Raw genomic sequence first — 23702 nt, 5'->3', positions numbered from 1 at the left:
CTCTTTAATCCATCATGCACGATCCTGTCTAGAATATGTTTGCTCAAGCTGGTTCTTTCACTTATAAAGTCCTCCCTGCCACACACAGCATTATCATTCATTCATTTGACTTATCTTGGAACTGTCTAGCCCTAAGTGACCTGCAACCCTCATCCTGTGTGGAGGAAAGGAGGAAGGCTGGAATGTACGTCACCTATCATGTAATTTAAATATTTCACATGTGTACTTTTTGTTCCGTACTATTTTTTGCCTTTGGTTGTTTCAAGAGCAGTGTGTTCTGCAAAACTAGAGGAAGATCGAGAACATAAAGTTCCAAGGGAAATACTGCAAAGATGTTTCTGGATCATCTGGACCATAATAGCCAAGACTTAGAAAAGAAACTAAGTAACCATTGACAGATGGATGGATAAAGAAGTGCAATGGAATGCTACTCAGCCAAAAGATACTGAACCATGGATCTTTTTTTTTTTTTCTTTTTCTCTTCTGGAGTAGGTTGGGAAGCCAGAGTTCTGCAGCAAGATTTTTAGGAAAAACTATTTTTGGAGTGTATATCAAAATGCTAGGCATGAAGCCGGAGTGAAAGGTAGCAGTGATGCAGGGAGAAGAACACTGGCCTTGGACTCAGAAGGACAAATTGCAACCTCAGATCAAAAATAAGAGAGGCCCTATAAGGATCAAATGAGCTAATTCACATTGAAGAGCTTTGTGTAAGTGTAAAGCATAGTATAAATGCGCTACTATTTCATTAAGAGTTTTAATTTAAGGATACCTTTAAAATTCTCCCCCCAGAATGTAAATTAGTGCGGCCACTAAGGAAAGCAGTATGAAGATTCCTCAAAAACTAAAAATAAAGTTGCCATACAATCCAGTAATCCTACTCCTGGGCATATATTGGGAAAAAACTTTAATTCAAAAAGATACATGCACCCCTATGTTCATAGAAGCACTATTCACAATAGCCAAGACTTAGAAAACAAACTAAATAACCACTGATAGATGAATGGATAAAGAAGTGCAATGGAATGCTACTCAGTCAAAAAAAGGAATTAAATAATGCCATTTGCAGCAACATGGATGAACCTAGAGATTAGCATACCAAGTTAAATAAGTCAGAAAGACAAATACCATATGATATCATTTATATGTAGAATCTAAAATATAATACAAATGAACTTACCTACAAAACAGGAACAGATTCACAGACATAGAAAACAGACTTGTGCTTGCCAAGGATGGGGGGTGGAAGGAGTGTGGGCATAGGGGAGGGAAGGATTGGGAGTTTGGGATTAGCAGATGCAGACTATAATATATAGAATAGATAAACAACAAGGCTCTACTGTATAGCACAGGGAACTATATTCAATATTCTGTAATACAGATCTAGAGAATAGACTTGTGGTTCCCAAGGTTGTGGGGGGAGGATTGGGAATATGGGATTAGCAGTGGCAAACTATTACACATAGGATGGATAAACAAGGTCCTACTGTATAGCACAGGGAACTATAATCATTATCTTGTGAGAAACCATTATGGAAAAAGATATGAAAAAGAATACATATATGTATAACTGAGTCGCTTTGCTGTACAGCAGAACTTAACATAACACTGTAAATCAACTATATGTCAATAAAATTTTATAGATGAATAAATAAAAGGAAGAAAAGAGGTGGTAGAGGTGGCCAGGGGGCTAGAGGCTCCTGTCTACAGACTGCCAACTGGCCCAGGCTGGGTGCTCCATATATGTTGTCACATGAACTTGGGGTGCTGCATTGTACCCTAAGCTCTGGTAAGGTGAATGTCTATAGAACTCACTGCTGAAGAAAGTCAATTAGTTGGAGGCTCCTGATGGTAGAGAAATAATGCATAAAGCAAATATCTTTTGAGATAATTATAAAAGATCTGAATATGAAACCCGGTCCTGCCGCTTAACTACCACTCTGTGACTTTGGGCAAGTTAACCTTCCCTATATTCTGTTTCTTTATTTTAAAACACTATCCATAAAGGCGGAGAGATAAGTTAGGTGTTTGTGATTAACATACACAGACATCTATATATAAAATAGATAACCAACAATTGTATAACACAATATCTTATAATAGCCTACAATGAATCTAAAAACAGAGAGAGGATAGAAGAAACAGGTATGGTAGCTGGAAATGCCAGTATACTCCTTGGCTGAAATTTTTTTCTTTTTTCTTTTGGACCAGGGCCTCTCCTGTGTGTTTTACACCCTAATGATTTATACACAATTTTACTGTCTGTATAAGGTGCAATGATAAAAGAATGAAACATGTGTTTGTGTAACGCTTATAGAATCATGAGATTAGGGTCTCACTTTCTAATCCATGTGGCTCAGATTCAGGTGCCAGGACAGGAGGGACCAAGACCTCACCTTCCACAAAATATTCCCTACTTTGGCCTGGAGCTGAATCTTCACTTCCTCCTCTCTCCTTCTCCAGCTCTCAAGGAATCTGTGACCAACCACTTTGAGAAGCTAAGGCAATAAGGCCCAGATATACTTTCTTCCCTATATGACAAAGCCAACTACTTCCTCTATAATGACAGAGTTTCCCAAAGCATGTTCTATAATGGATACTAGGCCTGCAGGTACTTAGTGCTCTAGTATGTTTGTGAAATACTGTACTCTAAGAGGGTCCCAATGTACATCAGCACAATAAATGACCTGAGAAGTCCTGCAAAGAAAAAAGAAAAACTTAGTTATCATTGTTTGCTCAGTGTGTGGCATATGTTTTAGACCACAGGGCAATATTTTTCCACATACTGCATACTGACATCCCACACAATCCATTTTGGGAGATGCCCCTCTGGTCTTACTTGGTTACCCCTAAATTCCTCGAACAAACTAGCATTTTCTGCCTCCATTGCCCCTCTGGTCTTACTTGGTTACCCCTAAATCCCTCGAACAAACTAGCATTTTCTGCCTCCATTGCCCCTCTGGTCTTACTTGGTTACCCCTAAATCCCTCGAACAAACTAGAATTTTCTGCCTCCATTGCTCTATTCATGGTAATTCCCAGGGCAAGTATTTATTGTGCAACTAGATGCAGAGTACTACAAGTGTAGTAGCAGTATAACAAAATCGTTTGGGCTTTGGGATCACAAAAGTCTGAGTTTCATCCTGGCTTAACCACTTTCTGCCTATGTGACAGATGTAGATACAGCCTTTCTAAACCTCAGGTTTCTTATTTGTAAAATAAAGCAGTGATTCCCATCTTTAAGGGTCGTATGGAAATGAAATGTGACTATGTGTGTCAAGTGTTTGCCCAGGTCAAGGCACAGAATTAACAGTGTTACATTACTAATTTCTCTATAATCATTATTGTAGTCATCATTATCATCATCATCTAAATAAATGGAATAACAATAAGACATCCTCAAACAGCTGTTTGTCAAATTAACCAAATTTTTTCTTTCCTTTTTAGAGGGTAATTTGACTTGCATATCAAGGAAGTGCCTTGGCTTTAGGAGGTCATTTCACAGAGTATCTCAAGTTATACCTAGACACAAAATGAGAAAAATCTGTTGGACGACTGTGCTAAGAAAATTCGTATCTATACTAAAAACACTTTGTAAAGAGAGGATAAATGGTTCAAGGCCAACCTGATGAGCAGCCATAGGGCTTCCTATTAATTGCTATTTGGTTTGACATTTTTACCAACAATTTGAATTAAAAACACCATGAAACATATGTATGAAACCTGAATGTGAAAAACACTGGAAGTGGTAGCTAATTCAATACATAATTAAATTAATATTCAAAATATATTTGACCATTTTGGGGGGCTTGAATGCCAAAAAAAGAGAAAATTTAGAAGAGACTTAAATATAAAATACTACATCCACACAAGAAAACAACAAATAAAACAACCCATGCACACAGAAAAGTTGGCTATTTGTATGCTAAAGTCTAGGGGGGCTAATGGTTAGCCACAGCTGACAGAAAAATTAAAGAACAGAATGACCCAACTGCAAGAAGGGAGAGTCTCACTGTTCAGAATAGACTGGGGAGCTTCATTTTTAAGAAGGATATTGAAAAGTAATTTAAGTTTTGACAATATACAGAATGTCCAACCACCAGAGAACCAAAGCAAAGAAAGAAAATTTCTACTATTTCCCTGGGATCCACCGGTAGAATTTACAAGGAGGCAGATCTCAGGAAGAATTTTAAAACAAATTAGGCTCCATCAATAGAACTAAGCTCACTGAATTGGAGTGAACTCTGTCTTTGAAAGTTTTTAGGAAAAGTGAGGAAAACACACATGGGAGAGATTCCTACATTTTGTGGAGATAGGAGAATATAACACGCATCTGAAATTTCATCAATGATCAAGTTCATAATTGTGAAAGTTTAAAAGCCTTGCCAACCTCCTAGGCTCTGAAGCCTTTGGCCATTCTCAAGGGAGATGTGCCTGTGTGGTCTTTTCTTCCACTCTCATGGCCGCTACAGTCCTTATCTCATGTGGCATGGCATCATGCTAGTTACTATTTATTGCGTACCTACCCTGTGCTGGGTGATTTCATACACATTAGACTGTTTAAATGTCCCAATCACCACATGAAGTTGATAAAGTTATTCCATTTTACAGGTGAGGAATATGAAGAAATCAGTTCATGTCATTTACTTGCCTAGAGCCCCATAGTGAGTAAGTGGCAGAATCGGACTCAAAAATGAGACTCAGCAGTAGAATCACCTCTTTCCATTACCTATGGACCTTCTTTAACCACTGTCTCCCATGTGATAGGTAATGCTTTGCATTGTTTTTTTTCTAAATATGCATATTTGTTCAATATCTTGTCTTATATGCCTAGAACTAGGTCATAAATTCCTTGAACAAAGGGCCATGTTCTACTTCTCTTATTATTTCTAACAGCACCTATTTTAATAAACAATTGCTAATACCAATTAGCATTACTCCATAATATTAAATATTTATGGAGTATCTAGTACATAGCTGGCACTCTGCAAAGAACCAGTCATAGAACAGGTTACACGGGTTTTTCAGGAAAAAAGTAAACAAGCCAATGGTTTCCCTGACTTCTTTTTTTTTCTTCATTTTTGGCCGCCCCAAGGCATATGGAATTCCCAGGTCGGGGAGCAGATCTGAGCCTCAGTTAAGACCTAAGATAAGCCACAGTGGGGGATCAAACCTGTGTCCCAGCATTCCCAAGACACTGCCCATCCCATTGCTCCACAGCAGAAACTCCCCCCAACCTCCGAACTGAGAGGTGATCAGAAGAAGATAGCAGCTGGGGCGAGGGTGTGGGGGGTGGGGCAGTCTTATGCAGGGGAATAGCAAATGCAAAGGTTGGGTAGGGAAAACTAGCTCAGAGTGTTCAGGAACAGAAAAAAAGGTCAGCATGGCTGGAAAATAGCCAGAGTTTCTGGGCAGATGGTATAAAGTTAGGTTGGAGAGGTTGAGAGGGGCAAAATCATGCAGTCTTGCCATTTTGGATTTCATTCCAAAAGCAAAGGGAAGACCTTGGCAGATTTTTAGGAAGGGTATAATCTGATCTGATCTGGTCTCTGGGTGGAGAACGGATTATAGGGTTAGAGGATATATAAGCATAAAAGCAGTACTGCAGGTGAATGCAATGGTGGCTGGCTCCAAGGTGGTGGCAGGGGAAACACTAAGAAGTGGTCCAATTCAAGATGCACTTTGTAAGTAGAGCAAATGGGACTTGCTGATGGTTTGGATATTGGGGGTTTGGGAAAAAGAGAATAGATCAAGAAAGACTCTGAGGTTGTTACATTGAGCACCCAGGTAGGTTTGGGGTAGGGAGAATGAGGATGAATGGGATGGACTAGAAAGAAGGCCATAGTTCTCTCTGGGCCATATTTGAGATGCCTTTTATTTTTTGATTTTTTTTACATAATGATTTTTATTTTTTTATTATAAATTTTAATTTTTATTTATTTATCTTTTTGCCACATATGGAAGTTCCCAGGCTAGGGGTCCAATCAGAGCTGCAGCCACTGGCCTATACTAGAGCCACAGCAATGCGGGATCCGAACCACATCTGTGACCTACACCACAGCTCACAGCAATGCGGGATCCTTAACCTACTGAGCAAGGCCAGGGAATGAACCTGTGTCCTCATGGATGCTAGTCGGGTTCATTAAACACTGAGCCATGATGTAAACTCCTGAGATGCCTTTAGACAGTAGAATGTAAGCTCTATGCATGAAGGAACTCTGTCTTGTTCTTTGCTGTATCCTCAGTGTACAAAGAAATGCATAGTATATAAATTGGAATTTAATAAAATCTGTTGAATGAAAAAAGCGAAGGGGAGGCATTGAAAAGGCGATTAGATTTATGAATGTTTAAATCTCTTTGGCAAATACATTCTTCCTTGGCTCCTACATGTGCAGTAAAGATCTCTAAGAGAGTGGTTTTTTCAGAGAGCTGAATTAAACATCCTAATAGGGTCAGTTAACGCAGTCCTGAAGAAAGACTTAAAATCCCAGTCTCTGACTAAAGCATACCTGGTCTTCCCCGCAGTGTTCAATGTCTTTTAAGTGACATGTCTGATGGGAATGATCACTGGGCCTTGAGACAATGCTACACTGCTTCTCTGAGTCAGTTAACTATTTCCAGTTAAAAAACACTTCTCATGTATGTCAAAATCTTATTTGTCTATTTGCTAATCCACTCAGCTCATTCTTATTTCTATCAGTCCCTGGATTGAAGCCCGCTTTCAACAGTATAAAACAGGCTTCCAGTGGGTCAATGGCTTTGGCAGTTCTCATTCTAGATTGGCTAAATCGTAAAGACATGATGTGAGCTTTAAGAAGGATAAATAAAAGGAATTCCTGTTGTGGCTCAGCGATAACGAACCCAACTAGGATTCATGAGGATGCGGGTTTGATCCCTGGTCCTGCTCTGTGGGTTAAGCATGAGGTCTGGCGTAGCTGCAGATGCAGCTCGGAGCCTGTGTTGCTGTGGCTGTGTTGCAGGCTGGCAGCTGCAGCTCTGATTCTATCCCTAGTTTGGGAACTTCCATATGCTGTGGGTGTGGCCCTAAAAAAAGAAAAAAGAAGGTAAATAAAAGAATAAAAATATCCTGTCATGGTAACAAAATAGTTTGAATATTTAAGATTTCAAAACCAAGTCCACTGGGACCGAAGAATGAAACAAAACAAAACAAAACAAAACAAAAACAGAAGGAAGGAAGGAATTATTTTCAGACAGATTTCGATGCCACTGTCCTAGCCATTTCAAGGACCTCAGTCTCCTAATTTGAAGGAGATGCCAGATGCTCTTGTGTATAACAGTTGATTTCTCCAGCAGAAGGCAGGTTTTCAGCTTCAAAAGGGCATTAATAGGTTTACTCTCTTTCCTATATCTTGAGATAGCAGTTTTTCTTGTCAAGCAGCTCTTAGCAAGACCATTCTCAAGGCTCCTGTTTCCGACCAGCTGGCCCAAGGGCAGGTGATGAGCCTAAGATTGAGCCCACAAAAGGCTCTGGAGGGATTCCAGCTGGCTCTATGTCCCAGGTGACCTTCCTCTACCCCCTTGTGTTTGGTCAACCTAAGCAGTCATCAACCTGCTTCTCTACCCACACAAATGTGGGCAGCTCAAAGTGACCCTCAGGTGCTACTTATTCCTTATATTTGGTAGGTTTCACCAGGTGTCCATTCAGCTAAGTTTAAAGGCCACCTCCTCTGTAAAGAATGCCAAGGTGTAGCTTAGCTCCCTGGGAAAGAATTGTAAGAATAAATCAACTCTCTGGCCAGAGAAGGGCTGTTTGGGCCTGGATCCTTTCAACCAGAATCCCTTAGATACTTCTTAAGTAATGATGGTCACTTTGACAAATTCCAACATCTAGCAGTCTTTCTGGTCATAGCCAAGGAAGGACCATTTCATAATAAAGAAAAAGCATGACATGTGGTAATATCCAAATGTGTTCTTTCACTTGAAATATTTTGGAAAAAATAATGTTTTGAATTTGTATGTACAACCACGTTAGAAAAGTTTTCTGTCAAAGGTCCCCCTCTCCCCTTTTATGCAGAAAGCCAAGCAAATCAGTTCAGGGCTGCTATATACTTTTTTTCCTCGTATCTGAATACTATGAGATAAACTGTTAATAAAGCCCTCTTGGGATGAGGGAAATTTTAACTCACTTTAGAAAACCAGATTTCTCCTTGCCACACTTTCAATGTCATGGAGTCAACAGGAAGTCCAACAGTGCTATACATGTTGAAATAATAAAGACCTACATGACAAGAAAAACTGCTATCTCAGGATACAGGGAAAAGTAAACCTGCTAATGGCCTTTTGAAGCTGGAAACCTGCCCTCAGCCAGAGAAATCAACTGTTACACAGAGAGTGTCTGGTAGTGATGTGGGAAGTGGTAGATCATGGAGCCAAAAGTTCATTCTGTTGGCAAGTCCTGAGGACCAGCTGTATATGCAGACCATAATGAGTTCCAACCCCAAAGGTCATCAGTGACCGAACAAGAGGACAGAAGCAAGAGGCCATACTGAGGAGGTATAAAGCTTGGTAACTAGTGACTCAGAACTGTGATCCCAGAATACACTACCTCTTCAAGCCACATTTCACCACAGCCCTTCGCAAGAAAAGGGTGTGAACTCCAAGAGGGTAAGAATGCTCAACCTCTATTTGCTTTTCCTCTCTTTCCAACTGCATGTCTTAAAAGTGTGTGATTGCTTTGGTAAAGTTATCTACCAAAAACACTTCTTTGTCTCCTCTGGAAAAGATAAATGGCGCTGGAATTTACTTGAGGAGGAATCAAAAGTAAGATCAAAAAGAATGTGGGCTAGAAGTAGAGGCTAGAGAGAGGAAGAAAGAGGGGGAAAAAAGAACAACAGATTTGAGACTGTCAAAGGAAGAGACATTATGGGTGGCCAGCGAGTGAGGCTGCTCAACCTGAAAGGAGAGAACACTGGCTTCTTGGAGCTTTAAATCAAGCTTTAGATTAAACCTTACAGAGGTTTTCAGATCAAAAGGGTGCAGGAAGCCCTGCCTGCCAAACCAAGGAAGCAGGACTGAGGCCACCCCCAGAACTCCCTTGACTACGACCAGCTTGGAGGCTGGTCCCTTGTACCTGATTCTTTTTTCTTGCAAGGATAAAGAGAAGTCACTCCAGTGAGCATCAGTCTTGATGTTGGGCAGGAGAAAGGGAAAGGGGAGAAATAATGCTTCCAAGCCACTACCTAAATTGATTTTAAATGAATTATTTCCTGGTTTCCTTAATGTAAGATAAACCCTTTCAGTTATCTCATGATTGTACTTGGAATTACATCTTAACCATATTTTCCTAAGAATCAAGGTTATGCAACATTGCCCGAAAGGCATCAGGGATTCTTTTCCCTTTCCCTACATTTACAGTTAAGTCATTGTGTAAAGAGTTGTTAGAATTCAGGAAATGTCTAGCTCATGATCATGTTCTGCTGACAATCAGAAACAATCTGCCTCCCTAGACCATGAGTCTTTCTTGCTTGTGACAAGAACTGGTTGTCTTATCTGGAATGTCTTCCTTCCCTTCTCCACGATGGTCCCCCTCTATCCCAACTATCCCTCAATGTCTAGTCTCAAACTGCAGAGCTGAACAGAAAGCTCTGACCACCCACCTGGACATCTCAGCTCCCACCATCTGTGCCATCCACACTGCACAGATTTTCTGCCTTTTTTGGTAGTGATTTGTGCCCATGTCTGACTACAGTTTAAGACTGGTAGCTTCTGGCAGCCACAGGCTATTACTCACTTTCCTTAGTGCTTATCCACTATGGTGTCCTGCTTCTGAGAAGTGCTGAAAATGTTAATGGAATGACTGAATGCATGAACAAATGCATTTGCTTCTCCCCTAAGTGACTAGCAATGCAGCTAATATTCTCTCACTGGTCTTTGAAATTCTCCAGTGTTCAAGAAATATATATTTTACTTCCACTGAGGAAAGAACATTTATTTTGTGTATCAAGTTCTGATAGAACCAAAGTATGGGCTAATGATGCTGTAAATTTTCATCATGTATTGCTAATTTCTTATTTAAAAGAATCAGTTTATATACCAATTTAAAAAAGAGATGGTTATAGCACAGCAGGTGCTCAACAAACAAGTCAAATTATCTTTTTCAGCAGGGCTGAAATGATACCATTTATTTTGTTGGTGGTAATTTTCTAACAATTAACAGTCTAAGGAAATGTTATGTGTTTCCTTGGGCTCTGTGGAAAGGCAAGGTGGATCTTGCTTTCAAAGATGATTCATTTGCATTACTCCCCTAGAAATATAATAAAGTAAGCAAAGTCAAGAAATTTTTAAAAAGTCGAGTGAATGAATGAAAGAATGATAACAGGAAACTAGATAAAAATAGAAGTGGAAGAAGTAGAAAAACAGTAGATGTACAGGAGGTTTAGAACAAAAATAGAGAGGGTAGAAAGAAGGAAAGGAGACCCCAGGATAATTAAATTCTAAATCAGAAATTCTAGATTTACTACAAACTTTAACTTGACAATTTAACAAGTAGGGAGGCAAGGCAGCTGGCTGAGAAGAGAAGAGACTTGAAAGAGAGACATCTGGATTCTGAAATTTAATTAGCCACTGTGTGACCTTGGACAAGTGACTCAACCTCTCTGAGCTTCACTATTTTTTTTCATCCTTCTTAATTTCTGAAGTAACTTTAGATTTACAAAAAAGTTACAAAAATAGTACAGAGAGTTCTCATACATAGTTTACCCAGCTTCTCCTAATGGTAGCATCTTTCATAACCATAGTCCCATTATCAAAGACAGGAAATTAACATTGATCCATTAATACTAGTTAAACTACATGCCTTATTAGAATTTCATCAATTTCCTCATCAATATCCTTCTTCTAATCTAGGACCTAATATGATCCCAGATTGTATTTAATTATCATGACTCTTGGTCTCCTCTAGTCTGGGCAGTTCCTTGGTCTTTCCTTACCTTTCATGACCCTGAAACTTTTGAAGAATAGAATGTCCCTCAGTTTGGGGTTCTCTGATTTTTTTCTCATGATTAGATTTAGGTTAAGATTTTCTGGGGGAGGGTGCAAAAACATCACAGAGATGACATCAGGTCCTTCTAAGTGCATCACATCAGGAGATACACATCAATACGTTTTATACTGGTCATGTTGACCTTGAGCAGCTACATAAGGTGATGTCTACTGGATTTCTCCACTGTTCTATTTTTCCTTTTGTAATCAATACATATTTTGTGACTAGAGACTTTGAGACTCTGCAAATACCTTGTTTCTCATATTTTGCCCAATAATTTTAGTATACATCAGTGGTTCTCACCTGTAACAATTTATTGCTGTGGTGTCCTAATGGTGATTTCTTATTTCCCTCATCCTTTCTACACTTATTAATTGGAAGTCTTTTATAAGTAAGAGCTATACCTCCTCCTTGCCTTACACTGATTTATTCACTCAATTATTTATTTATATTAGTATAGACTCATGAATATTTATTTAATTCTGTGGACCACAGTCCAATATTATCATTACTTATTTTGTTATTTAAGCTTCAGTTTCTTCATCTGTGAGTCAGAGACAATGACAAATGCCTTATACAATGACATAAAGATAGATGCAAAAATTCTCCACAAAATATTAGCAAACTGAATCCAAAGACTCAGTTTCAGATTCAGAAAAAGATTTTGACAAAACTCAACACCTGATAAAAAACAATCCAGAAAGTGGGCATAGAGGGAACCTACCTCAACATAAAAAGAGCCATATATGACAAACTCACAGCTAATATCATCCTCAATGGTGAAAAACTGAAAGCATTTCCACTAAGATGAGGAACAAGACAAGGATGTCCATTTTCACCACTGTTATTCATCATAGTTTTGGAAGTCCTAGCCGTAGCAATCAGAGAAGAAAAAGAAACAGGAGGAATCCAAATTGGAAAAGAAGAAGCAAAATTATCACTGTTTTCAGATGACATGATACTATACCCAGAAAATCCTAAAGATGTTTCCAGAAAACTGTTAGAGCTCATCAATAAATCTGGGAAAGTTGCAGGATATAAAATTAATACACAGAAATTTATTGCATTTATAAATACTAACAATGAGAGAAGAAAAAGGAATTAGGAAAACAGCCCCATATACCACTGCATCAAAAAGACTAAAAAACCTAGGAATAAGCCTCCCTAAAGAGACAAAGGACCTGTACTCTGAAAACTATATGACATTGATGAAAGAAATCAAAGATGACACAAACAAATGGAGAGATATACCACGGTCTTGGATTGGAAGAATCAGCATTGTCAAAAATGACTATACTACCCAAGGTGATCTACAGATTCAATGTAATCCCTATCAAAATACCAGGGACATTTTTCACAGAACTAGAACAGAATATTTTAAAATTTGTATGGAAACACAGAAGACCCTGAATAGTCAAAGGAATATCAAAAAAGAAACTGGAGGAGTCTGGCTTCCTGATTCCAGACTATATTATAAAGCTACAGTTATCAAAACAGTATGGTATTGACACAAAACTAGAAATATAGATCAATGGAACAGGATAGAAATAAGCCCAAGCACCTGTAGTCAACTAATCTATGACAAAGGAGGAAAGAACATAGAGTAGAGGAAAGATTAGTCTCTTCAATAAGTGGTGCTGGGAAAACTGGACAGCTACATGTAAAAGAATGAAATTAGAACATTCTCTAACACCATACACAAAAATAAACTCAAAATGGATTAAAGACCTAAACATATGACTAGTTACTATAAAACCCCTAAAGGAAAACATCAGCAGAATGCTCTTGGGCATAAATTACAGCAATATCTTGTTTGGTCCACCTCCTGGAATAATGACAATAAAAACAAAAATAAACCAATGAGACCTAATTAACTGAAAAACTTTTGCACAGCAATATAAACCATAAAAAATGAAAAGATAACCCAGATAATGGGAGAAAAATCTTTGCAAATGATGAAACTGACAAGGGATTAATCTCCAAAATATAGAAACAACTCATATAACTCAACAACAAAAAAAACCAAACAACCCAATTGAAAAATGGGCAGAAGACCTAAATAGACATTTCTGTACCAAAGATATACAGATGGCCAGTAGGCACATGAAAAGATGCTCAACATCACTAATTATTAGAGAAATGCAAATCAAAACTACAATGCAGTACCATCTCACACAGATCAGAATGGCTATCATTAATAAGTCTGCAAATAACAAATGCTGGAGAAAGTATGGAGAAAAGGGCACCCTCCTACACTGGTGGGAATGTAAACTGGTACAACCACTATGGAAAACAGTATGGAGGTTCCTCAGAAAAATACAGAACTACCATGTGATCCATCAACCCCACTCCTGGGAATATATCCAGAGGAAATTCTAATTCAAGAAGTTACATGCACCCATATGTTCATAGCAGCACTACTCACAATAGCCAAGATATAGACACAACCTAAATGTACATCAACAGATGAATGGATTAAGAAGATGTGGTACATATATACAATGGAATACAATCAGCCCTAAAAATGAATGAAATAATGCCTTTGCAGCAACATGGATGAAACTAGAGATTCTCATACTAAGTAAAGTAAGTCAGAAAGAGAAGGACAAATACCCCATGATATCACGTATATGTGGAATCTAAACTATGGCACAAATGAACCTACCTACAAAACCAAAAAGGATTCAGACATAGAGAACAGACTTATGGTTGCCAAGGGGAGGGGGAAGGGAATGGGATGGATTGGGAGTTTGGGGTTAGTGGATGTAAACTATTACATTTAGAGTGAATAGCAATGAGGTCCTACTATATAGTACAGGGAACTATATTCAATCTCTTGGGACAGAACATGATGGAAGATAATATGAGAAAAAGAATGCATATGTTTGTATGACTGAGTCACTTGGCTGTACAGCAGAAATTGGCATAGCATTGTAAATCAAGTATACTTTAATAAAAAAAATTAAATGGGATTTAATAATGTGAAATTATCCAATCCAGACCACTTAGTAAATAAATGCTAGCTCCTTTTCTTCTTTTTCTTTACAGAAAGTAAAGCCACACTAATTTGGAGGTAAGACTATTCTAAATAGGTGAAAATCTGAATTTAAGAATTCTCTTTAAATGGAATGAAGATTTTCTACCTGAAAGTACATAAAACAACTAGAATTTAGCCATCCCAGTTTTTCCTAGTGTGGGTCATTTGGGATGAGCCTGTAATGACTATATTAGACTGATTTTTAATTAGCATACACATAATCTGTATGAAAACAGATGTCCGAGACTATTTGAATACAGACTGTTCTTTTAAGTAGTTTAAGTATTTTCCCAGAAATCTTGTTTACATTCTGAAGTTGCTTAGCTAAACTATTTTCAGAGATAGTTCTAAGCATGCCTCAAGCCAGCTATGGTTCATATCATTACTAATTCTGATTTAGTGAAATCACTGATTCATCTTTGATTCCCAAAGTTACAGTAGTGAATGGAAGAAATACAAGTTTTCTCTCTCCAAAACTAATCTAAAACTAGCTTTTCAAAGTTCAGGCAAATCGCTTTTAAGTTCAGGTAGAATTTAAAACAACAACAATAGCAACAAAGGAAAGGGTAGAGTGCTAAAGATGTTTGAGTGAGTTGATCCAGAAGTTTAAAATAATTCACAAAATACAGTAAAATCCACTAATAAAACCACTCAGTTTACTAGAACTTTCATTTTCCACTCTGTTTTTATCAGTAAGGAAAATCAAGAACATCAGGAGATTTATTTTAAAAGGCTACTCTGGAGGCCATGTGGTTTACAAGTGTTCATGTGGACTCCCACAGAGTCTGTCTTACTCAGTTCGGAGTGGGACCAGGAATCTGCATTTTAGCAGGAGCCACCCCCATCAGAAGCCAGATTCAGGCAAGAAGCAGGATACTGCTGTGGTTCAAAGCCCAGGCTCTGAGACTTGACTCTTGACTTGACTTGGGCTTGAATTTCACTATTGCCACCTACCACCTCTATGACCTTGGACAAAGAACATCTCCTTGTGTCTCAGTTTCTCCGAGTATCTGTCTTCCAGGGTTGTTGGGAGGAGCAAATAAGAGGCACACATTAAATGATGAGCATGACAGTGCTACATGGATATCAGCAATTCTATGGATAACGGATCTCCTTTTGAAGAATGGTGTTCAGGGTATGTCTGAACACAGAACTGCTTGCAATCAGCAACTAACACATTCTACACCCACTGGGCCATGGCATGGTCATGATACAACCATCACCAGGGTCATGATGGGTAGGCTATAGAGGCTGTGAAGCGAGCTGGTATAGTTGGAAAGTGTTTAAGTAACAAAGGCTGAATGATATCTAGGACCTAGGATGGGAGCATCCTCTTAGTATTTAGGCAGTTTACTAAAAGACTAAAACAGGCAACTATTGTGGAATTTAACCAACTAACTACCAAACACAAAGACTGAAATTTTGTAATTTAATATTTAAGACAAAGAAATTAAGTCTAAAAGAAATAAAATGTGGAACAGAAAGCTCTGGGTGTGGGGTTATACTATGGAGAGAAAGTGTTCTTGAAGCCCAAGAGGGCAGCATCCCCTGGCCCTAGCACAGCATGGAGACCTGCATCTCTGTCCTATCCTCCATCCTTGGTTCAGAGCCACAGGGTGTCAGCTACTGGCTTTTCCCCTAGACCTCTTACAGTGCCTCCCTCCTAGGTGCTCCCAGACTCTGGTCACACTCGTCCTCTTCAGAATTGGCTTCTGATAAAGTCTCAGAGGACTTGGGGAGACTTTCTGTGGCTGAGGAGCTTGACAGGATGCAGAGATCAAGAATGAAGGGATTTACTACCCTCCTAAGACCACATTCCTCTCAGGTCTCCTGATCCAAGTGTATTAGCATTTTTTTAAAATGATTTTTATTTTTTCCATTGTAGTTGGTTTACAGTGTTCTTGCATTAGAGTTTAATTTCTTCTGAGGAAGCCTGACAGGGGAAGTCAGAATGGGCTAAATAGACCCCATGGCCAAGGGATCATGTTGTCAAAAACTCAAAACTGAGCCATGTGGTCTTAAAAGCACCTGTAGGAACAGGGGGAGAATATTTGAATATGGGCCCAGGGAGAGTATTTTGGCAAGTACGTGGATAAAATGGGGGGTTTGGGTTGTCCAAAGGGAGAAAGCTTGTGGACGTGGGATGGAGATGGGCCCAATTAGGCTGAAGGTTAGGATGGAGTGAAGAGAGAAGGAGGATGACAGTGTGTCTAACCCACTACCTGAAAACAGCCATCACTAGTGATTCAATTACAAAACATCTCAAAGTGGCTTCTTACCTCATTAAATCTCATCACAAGATCTTCAAGGGCATTATGCTCTCCATTCTGGGAGGTAAGAATGGATGCTGAGATGGATGCTTTGAGGCAGGGCAACGACCTCTGGCATTCTGGAGTGCCCAAGTCCCGGGTCAAGAAGCAAAGATAGTCAACCGGCAAGACCCTTCGGTAAATGGTTTGCTCCTGCTCCATCAGGATGCTGGCAACTTCCTCTGGGAACTGGATGAGGGGCTGCAGATCAATCAGTTCCTTGCTGATCCCAGCTGAACTTGAAGGAAGGGCACTGGAATTGGCCATAGAGATGCCTGGTTGGCGTTCTGGAAAAAAAAAAAAAAGAAAGAAAGAAAAAAGCAACAAAAGTCACGGTTACGCCAAGGTTGGTATCCCCTGCAATAGATGTTTACTTAACATATCAACACCTCATTCTTGATCTCTGCATCCTGTCAAGCTCTTCAGCCACAGAAAGTCTCTCCAAATCCTCTGAGACTTCACCAGAAGCCAATTCTGAGGTTTTCTAAGCCAAAATCCTAGAGGTTCCTCAACCAAAGTTTCTGCTTGATGAATAGTTCTATATTATCTCTCCTATTATGGAGACTGTTCTGATATCTGTCCTGCCTGCCCCCTCCTAATCCTTCGGGGTAGGGTAGGCTTAGTTTTCCACTGCAGAAGCAGAAGTGTTCCAGTACACCATTTCTAACCAGTTCACTGTGACACTCTGCAGAGAAGCAATGTTGTAAAACATACCATTTGCTTCCTAATCCTCCAGGGCTAACCATCAGTATGAAAAGCAATGAGGGTGGGTGAGGGTGGGTGTGGGCACAGCAATTGAGATAGAAGAGAAAAGGCTGCAGGGGGAGGAGGCATGTACATGCATAGGTATATACCCTTTGTGTATGAACATGCAGGAGACTCAGGGACCCTCTGCACACCAGATTTCAAAATGTCATGGTCTACCCTGTCCACATTCCAAGCTCAAAGACTCCAATTCCAGAAAGATCCATCTAGGGGTTTGCAGGGATAGAACAACCTATAAAATTAAGGAAGGGAATGGTAATAAGGAGAGGTATCTAAATAAATAAATCTTATTCCCTGCTCCACAACTAATAACAATAAGGTGGCAGTGGGAGGGAAACTAGCAAGTATATTAGATGGAGTAATAAAGGCATTCATTCGTAGGCTCAGAATTATTCCCTTGGCCCAAATTCACTTTGCTTCAGTGGATAGCTCTACTTTCAATCCCTTTCTTTCCACTGACTCTCTTTTGCCTACATAGATGTTCAGTTTCCCTTAACCTTAAATACAAACCAGTAAAACTTTCCTTCCCCCTTAAATTCCAAATCTGCTCTAGTCTTACCCTCTCTAGTCTACTCTAGTCTTACTGAAGTACATACCTTCTCTAAAAGGGTAGTCTACTTTTCCTGATTCCTTCTTCCATGAGTATGGCAACCATATCTACTGATCCAAAAACCAGGCTACACCATCTGTCCAAACTAATAAATCAATAAGAATGTGGATGGAACAGCAAGATGGAACCCAGGTCTTCCTGGGAGGTCCTGGTTCTTAGACCACAGTGCTGTCAGGGCATCTCCACTGACAGTCTGATATCTAACGTTTTCCCCCCAACTTTCCCTTTCCTAAGCAGCCCATCCACCTTTGAAGCATAGCTCAGGATAAGTTCCTGGCATTATCTGCTCTTTAATTGAATTGCTCCCCTTTTGGAGGATGGCTTTTAATGATGATCTGAAAAAAAAATTGTGAGGTGAAAGCTTTAAAGTTTGAACTACGTTGCTCTCCACTGATGCAACCTGAACTTGTTTTAAATGTATTCCAGTCAGAACTTTGTCTTCCATGTTAAAAAACCATAGTATCCAAATTATCATTTCTCTTTGGTTAAAATGTGAGCAGGTAAGGAGTTCAGTAATTTATTCCAAGCATTTTTATCCATCTTTTGGATCAAACTACCAAAAACTGCAGCACAAAAAGTGAGGAATACTAAATTATATTTGGTTCTCTCTAAATTCATATTTGAAAATAATTAAAATAAGGCAGGAGCTCAAATTGAGCTTATATGGCCTCCCTTGCAGAACAGTTTATAAAGTGACTGATTTCCTGAAAATTGAATGTGGCCTGAATGAGGACAGAGGCAGACTGCAGTTTCTGACACTGATAATTTATGTACAGTAGAGTGAGCCATATATAGGAAGTCTGCCCAGAAGTAACCAACTCTAAGTCAAGATTTCAAAGTGTAGCACTCTGTGAAGGAAATAAAAGTAACTCCCAAATCTTATAAAACACCTGCTTATATAATATTCATGAGAAGAGATATTGTAATAAAATATGTAAATAACACATGATAAGGCGATGTATTGTAAACCACAATATATCTTGAGATATAAATCACATGATGTTATAATGAATGAAGAAGAGTCTAGTGTTTGGTGGGAAATAGCAATAAAAGAGACCAAACAAAAAAGGAATAAAAGAAGAAAAAGAAACCTGGTGGTGTAACTCCAAAAAATGTAATGGCTGCATGTGTCTCAATATAAGCCCATCGTCACACTCAGAAGAAACACAAATCTGATGTTAGAAACTTTGAAACACAATGTAGACCTTTAGCATATGTTTCCTTAAAACAGGATTACTCAGGGACTTTATATCATATACCACAAAGAAACATTCCAAACATCTTCCTGGGACATAATTTTCTATTCTCCAAATTCTACACTTATGGCAGCTGTTAAAAATACTCCCCACTTTTGAATGTAACTGGTACAACCATTATAGAAAACCGTATGGAGGTTCCTTTAGAAAACAAAATATACAACTACCATATGATCCAGCAATCCCACTCCTGGGCATACATCTGGACAAAACTACAATTCCAAAAGATCCAGGCACCTGTATGTTCACAGAAGCATTATTCACAATAGCCAAGACATGAAATGTTCATTGAAAGATGAATGGATTAATAAGATGTGGTACATGTACACAATGGAATACTACTCAGCCATAAAAAGAATGAAGTAATGCCATTTACAGCAACATTGATGCAACTAAAGATTATCATGCTAAGTGAAGAAAGAAAAAGAAGGACAAATACCATATGATATCACTTATATGTGGAATCTAAAATTTGGCACAAATGAACCTATGTATAGAACAGAAACAGACTCACAGACATGGAGAACAGACTTGTGGTTGCCAAGGGGGCAGGGAGTGGGACGGATGGGGAGTTTGAGGTTAGTAGATACAAACTTATTACGTTTAGAATGCATGGGCAATGAGGTCCTACTGTATAGTACAGGCACTATATTCAGTCTCTTGTGACAGAACATAATGGAAGATAAAAAGAGAAAAAGAATATATATGTATGTATGACTGGGTAACTTTGATGCACAGCAGAAATTGATACAACATTGTAAATCAACTATACTTTAATAAAAAATTAAAAAGATAAAATAAAAAAATACTTCCCACTTTCATTCTTGCTGAGCTCTCCTTATTACCTCCTCCTTCCCATTCCCGTGCCTCATTGCCCCAACTCTCAGCTCTAAGTCACCATCAGACCTTCCTCTCAGCAACATGGGAAACTCTACAATGGATTAAAGACCAAGGAGCTCTGTGACTCCTGATCATTCCTCCTTATTTATGGAGCAAAGTTCACTAATCCCACTGAAAACTGTAGCTCTTCTCTTGTGAAAAAATTTTTAGAAAATTTCTGGTGAATGTACTTATCAATCTCATTTACAGACAATGTTTGCTCTCAGCCCCATGCTCTCCAGTTAATAGAAAAGGGCTATACCTCTAGATACTCTCACAGCCTAGAAAAACTTACCATGAGATGCAGTATCTTCAAGTTCTGATTCCCTGCTCAAATAATAGCTTCCCACTTAAGTACTTTATATGGATTAATTCAGGAGTGGACAGATTTATTATGTGATGCTCACATAAGGTCACGTAAGTAGAAAGCTGGGAAGCTGAGGTTCAAATCAGGGTCTTTATTTCTTAAGAGCTCATGTTCTTGATTACTCAGTATATTATCTCATTTAGCATTCTGGGTTTTGGATGCATCTCAAGGGATTTCGGTTGGTATAAACCAACTTCTTGAGCTTGGCTACTTGGAGTGGTCTGATAAAATGAGCTCTTCAAACTCCAAAGGTAAGGATTTAACCCAGTTCCCCTCCTAAGTCAGCCTGGGACCATCATGCCAATCATTACATTACAACTACATTAGAATGTTGCACATAGAAACTCAAAAGTGCCCTCTTCTTTCCTTCTTATAAATTCATAGGAATGTCCTCATGTTTTAAACCAGTATTTTCCAAAGTGTGCTACTCGATTTACATGAAATATGGTTCCTTGGTTAATCATTTAGAGATATACTGGGTTAAATAAAGTTAAATAAGCATTCTTTGTCTATTTTAACTGTAGAACTTCTCAGAGCCTTTAATAATTCCCATCAGGAGAATATACTATTATAGCACACAGTAGCTCTCCTAAACCTTGCTGTCTATCTCTGTGTCATTTACATGTGAATTACAATCTCCTCAAAATTTTTGTCAAAGGGGAAAATAGGGCCTTGGGTGCTTGTGAGGTTAGTGGTTCCAAAGCTTATTCTGTCATATGTAAAAGTCCAAGGGTGAGAGAACTGAGGCTTATTTAGGAAACTGCAAGTTATTCCCTATGGCCACAGGATATAAGAGAGATGGAGCATCATTGTAGAAAATGAAGGAAGCTTTATTTTCCAGAAGGCACTAGAGAACAGGTGTAGCTAAAAGGAAATGATAGGGGTAGTGGGAGGAACCAAACATGTACATGAAGAAATGTACACCCTAGACTTTTTGTTCTCCAGGTGGATCTAGGCAATCACCCCACCTTGAAGGAAGGCAGTTTGGGCCAAGTCTTCCTTTGAGGGATGCTGCTGTGAGAGGCACCCTCTTCTGCCATCCCCACAGAGTCCCCCACTTAATCCTTGGTTCCTTCCTTCTTTTCCGGGGATTAGAAAGCCCTGATCTTGCCTATAAACTGCCATTTTCATGGGCTGTCCATAAATTGGACATATCCTAGAAATATTCAGAAAAGCCTCTAAACTGGATAAGCACTTTTCCTTGATAACTGTTCACCCAATGCCCCGGGTATTGTGTTTTTGGGAACTCCCAAACCTAGAATTCTGTCACCTCCAGGGTTAGCACTTATTCAGAAATGCTAGTTTAGGTGCAAGCCCATGGAAGAGCCTCAGGCTTGGGCTCAGCAAAACTTCCCATGGATTTCTCTTTTTTGCCTTTTGGTCCCTATCAAAACAAAAACATTTGGTTTTTCTTGCCTCGGACACAAATCAAGTGTTTACCAAGGAATCTCACATAATCTACTATCTAATGAGAGGGATTCATGACAGGTAGTCATTGCTAATCTCATTTTTCATAAAGCTGGAGTTAAGTTGCTACCTGACTTGCTTAAGAATCCAGTTTGTGAGTGGTCAGCCTGGAATTGGTAAAAGCTAAGAGAATCAGAAGATTCTGGCTCATGGCTCAGTACTCTGCATTATCCTGAGCAAAGCCTGAGTTACCTTGGGTGTGCTTTGTGTCTAGGGGCCAGGCTTATTAGCTGCCAGTACACCTGAATGGGGTTAAGAAAGACTTAGCAGAAATTCCTTCATTATGCATTGAATATCTACTATGTGCCAGGCTTTGTTTCAGACTACACTGATGTTAGGATTTTGTGAATAAGAAGAGATCCTTGTTCATAGAGAACATCCTAGGAGAAAAGACTGATAAAACAATAATATAACGTGGGTGGGGGAGGGGAAGGTGTTGGATAGGGCTAGGAAAGGTGTAGTATTTCATAGCATATATTATCTAGAATGTTAGTTATTTCCTCAAGTTTTTCTGCCAAGATTTTCAAAGCTTTACCATCCAAGATGCTCTTGGCTTGGTCACCCTAATACTTTTCTGACATCTCAACAATAGCTATTTACCTAGCTCTTGTTTCTCACTATTTATCAGCCTTTTCCATCAAGTAATTCATTTAATTCTTACAAATAACCCTATAAGGCAATTATGACTACACTCATTCTACAGTTGACAAAAACAGAGATCTGAGAATTTAAGCAATTTGCCTAAAAACCATATTGCTATTAAGAAATGGGACAGGAGTTCCCTTTGTGGTGCAGTGGAAAATGAATCCAACCAGGAACCATGAGGTTGTGGGTTCAGTCCCTGGCCTTGCTCAGTGGGTTAAGGATCCGGCGTTGCTATGAGCTGTGGTGTAGGTCGCAGACATGGCTCGGATCACATGTTGCTATGGTTGTGGTGTAGGCTGACAGCTGTAGCTCTGATTGGATCCCTAGCCTGGGAACCTCCGTATGGTGTGGGTGTGTCCCTAAAAAGCAAAAAAAAAAAAAGAGAGAGAGAGAGAGAGAGAGAGAGAGAGAGAGAGAGAGAGAGAGAGATGGGACAGGAAATAAATTCAGCTCTGTCTCCAAAAGTCTACCATCTATTATGGTCAGCATTTTGAGGGAGATTTTGCAAGGGAGATAGATTCCCCTGATTTCCTTCTGTCTGTTCCTTTGTTTTTCTCTCTTACACATACACACACACACACAGAGCCACATAGCCTTTTCTTTTCTGGATAGGGAAAGAGGTGGTTAGAGACTCAGGCAGGATTATATCTTGCAAGAATCTGACTTTAACAAAAAATTTAACAAAATATATAAAAAAGGAGTTCTGGTTGTGATTCAGTGGTTAATGAATCCAACTAGCGTCCATGAGGACTTGGGTTTGAACCCTGGCCTTGCTCAGTGGGTTAAGGATCCAGCATTGCCATGATCTGCGGTGTGGGTCACAGACAAAACTCGGATCCCGAGTTGCTGTGGCTGTGGTGTAGGCTGGCAGCTACAGCTCCATTTCAACCCCTAGCATGGGAACTTCCATATGCTGCGGGTGTGGCCCTAAAAAGACAACAACAATAACAACAAAATAATAATAATAAATAAAAACAAAAAATAGAGTATATCAATTGTAGCTTAGTATTTATTTATTTATTTAGGTAAAACCTTTGGGAGAACCTGCCACATAGCTCTGCCTCTGAGACATTATTTTTCATTCTCGTTTCCTGTGAGTGGTGCTGTAATGGGCACAAGCTTTCTCAGAAGGCAAAACAAAAACTTAAACATGCATACCCTTTGTCTTAGCAATTCCACTTCTGGGATTTTATCCAACAGAAATTCTTGCAAAAACATAGACAGAATGAGGTAAATTTATAGGTACTAAAATTGAAAACAAGTGAAAAAAGAAGTTGAGAACAATGGAATGTAAACCTATTGGAGGAAAAAGAATTTTATAAATGTAGGTATATGTTTGCATATCTGTCCAGTACATACCAAACTAATA

General features: G+C 39.1%; 1 protein-coding gene across 6 annotated transcripts in view; it reads right to left on the bottom strand.

Annotated features, from left to right (window-relative positions):
- Positions 1-23702, bottom strand: part of PLCE1 (phospholipase C epsilon 1) — a 342109-nt gene that overhangs the window by 139678 nt on the left and 178729 nt on the right. For all 6 annotated transcript variants that reach the window (XM_021074005.1, XM_021074008.1, XM_021074007.1 and 3 more), the window contains one exon: positions 16315-16631. In XM_021074005.1, the coding sequence (XP_020929664.1) occupies positions 16315-16631 (317 nt within the window). The remainder of the gene's footprint in view (positions 1-16314; positions 16632-23702) is intronic.

The sequence above is a fragment of the Sus scrofa genome, chromosome 14, assembly GCF_000003025.6.
Source record: "Sus scrofa isolate TJ Tabasco breed Duroc chromosome 14, Sscrofa11.1, whole genome shotgun sequence".
Lineage (NCBI taxonomy): Eukaryota > Metazoa > Chordata > Mammalia > Artiodactyla > Suidae > Sus > Sus scrofa.
The sequence above is the reverse complement of the archived record's forward strand: the minus strand, read 5'-3'. Positions and strand labels throughout refer to the sequence as shown.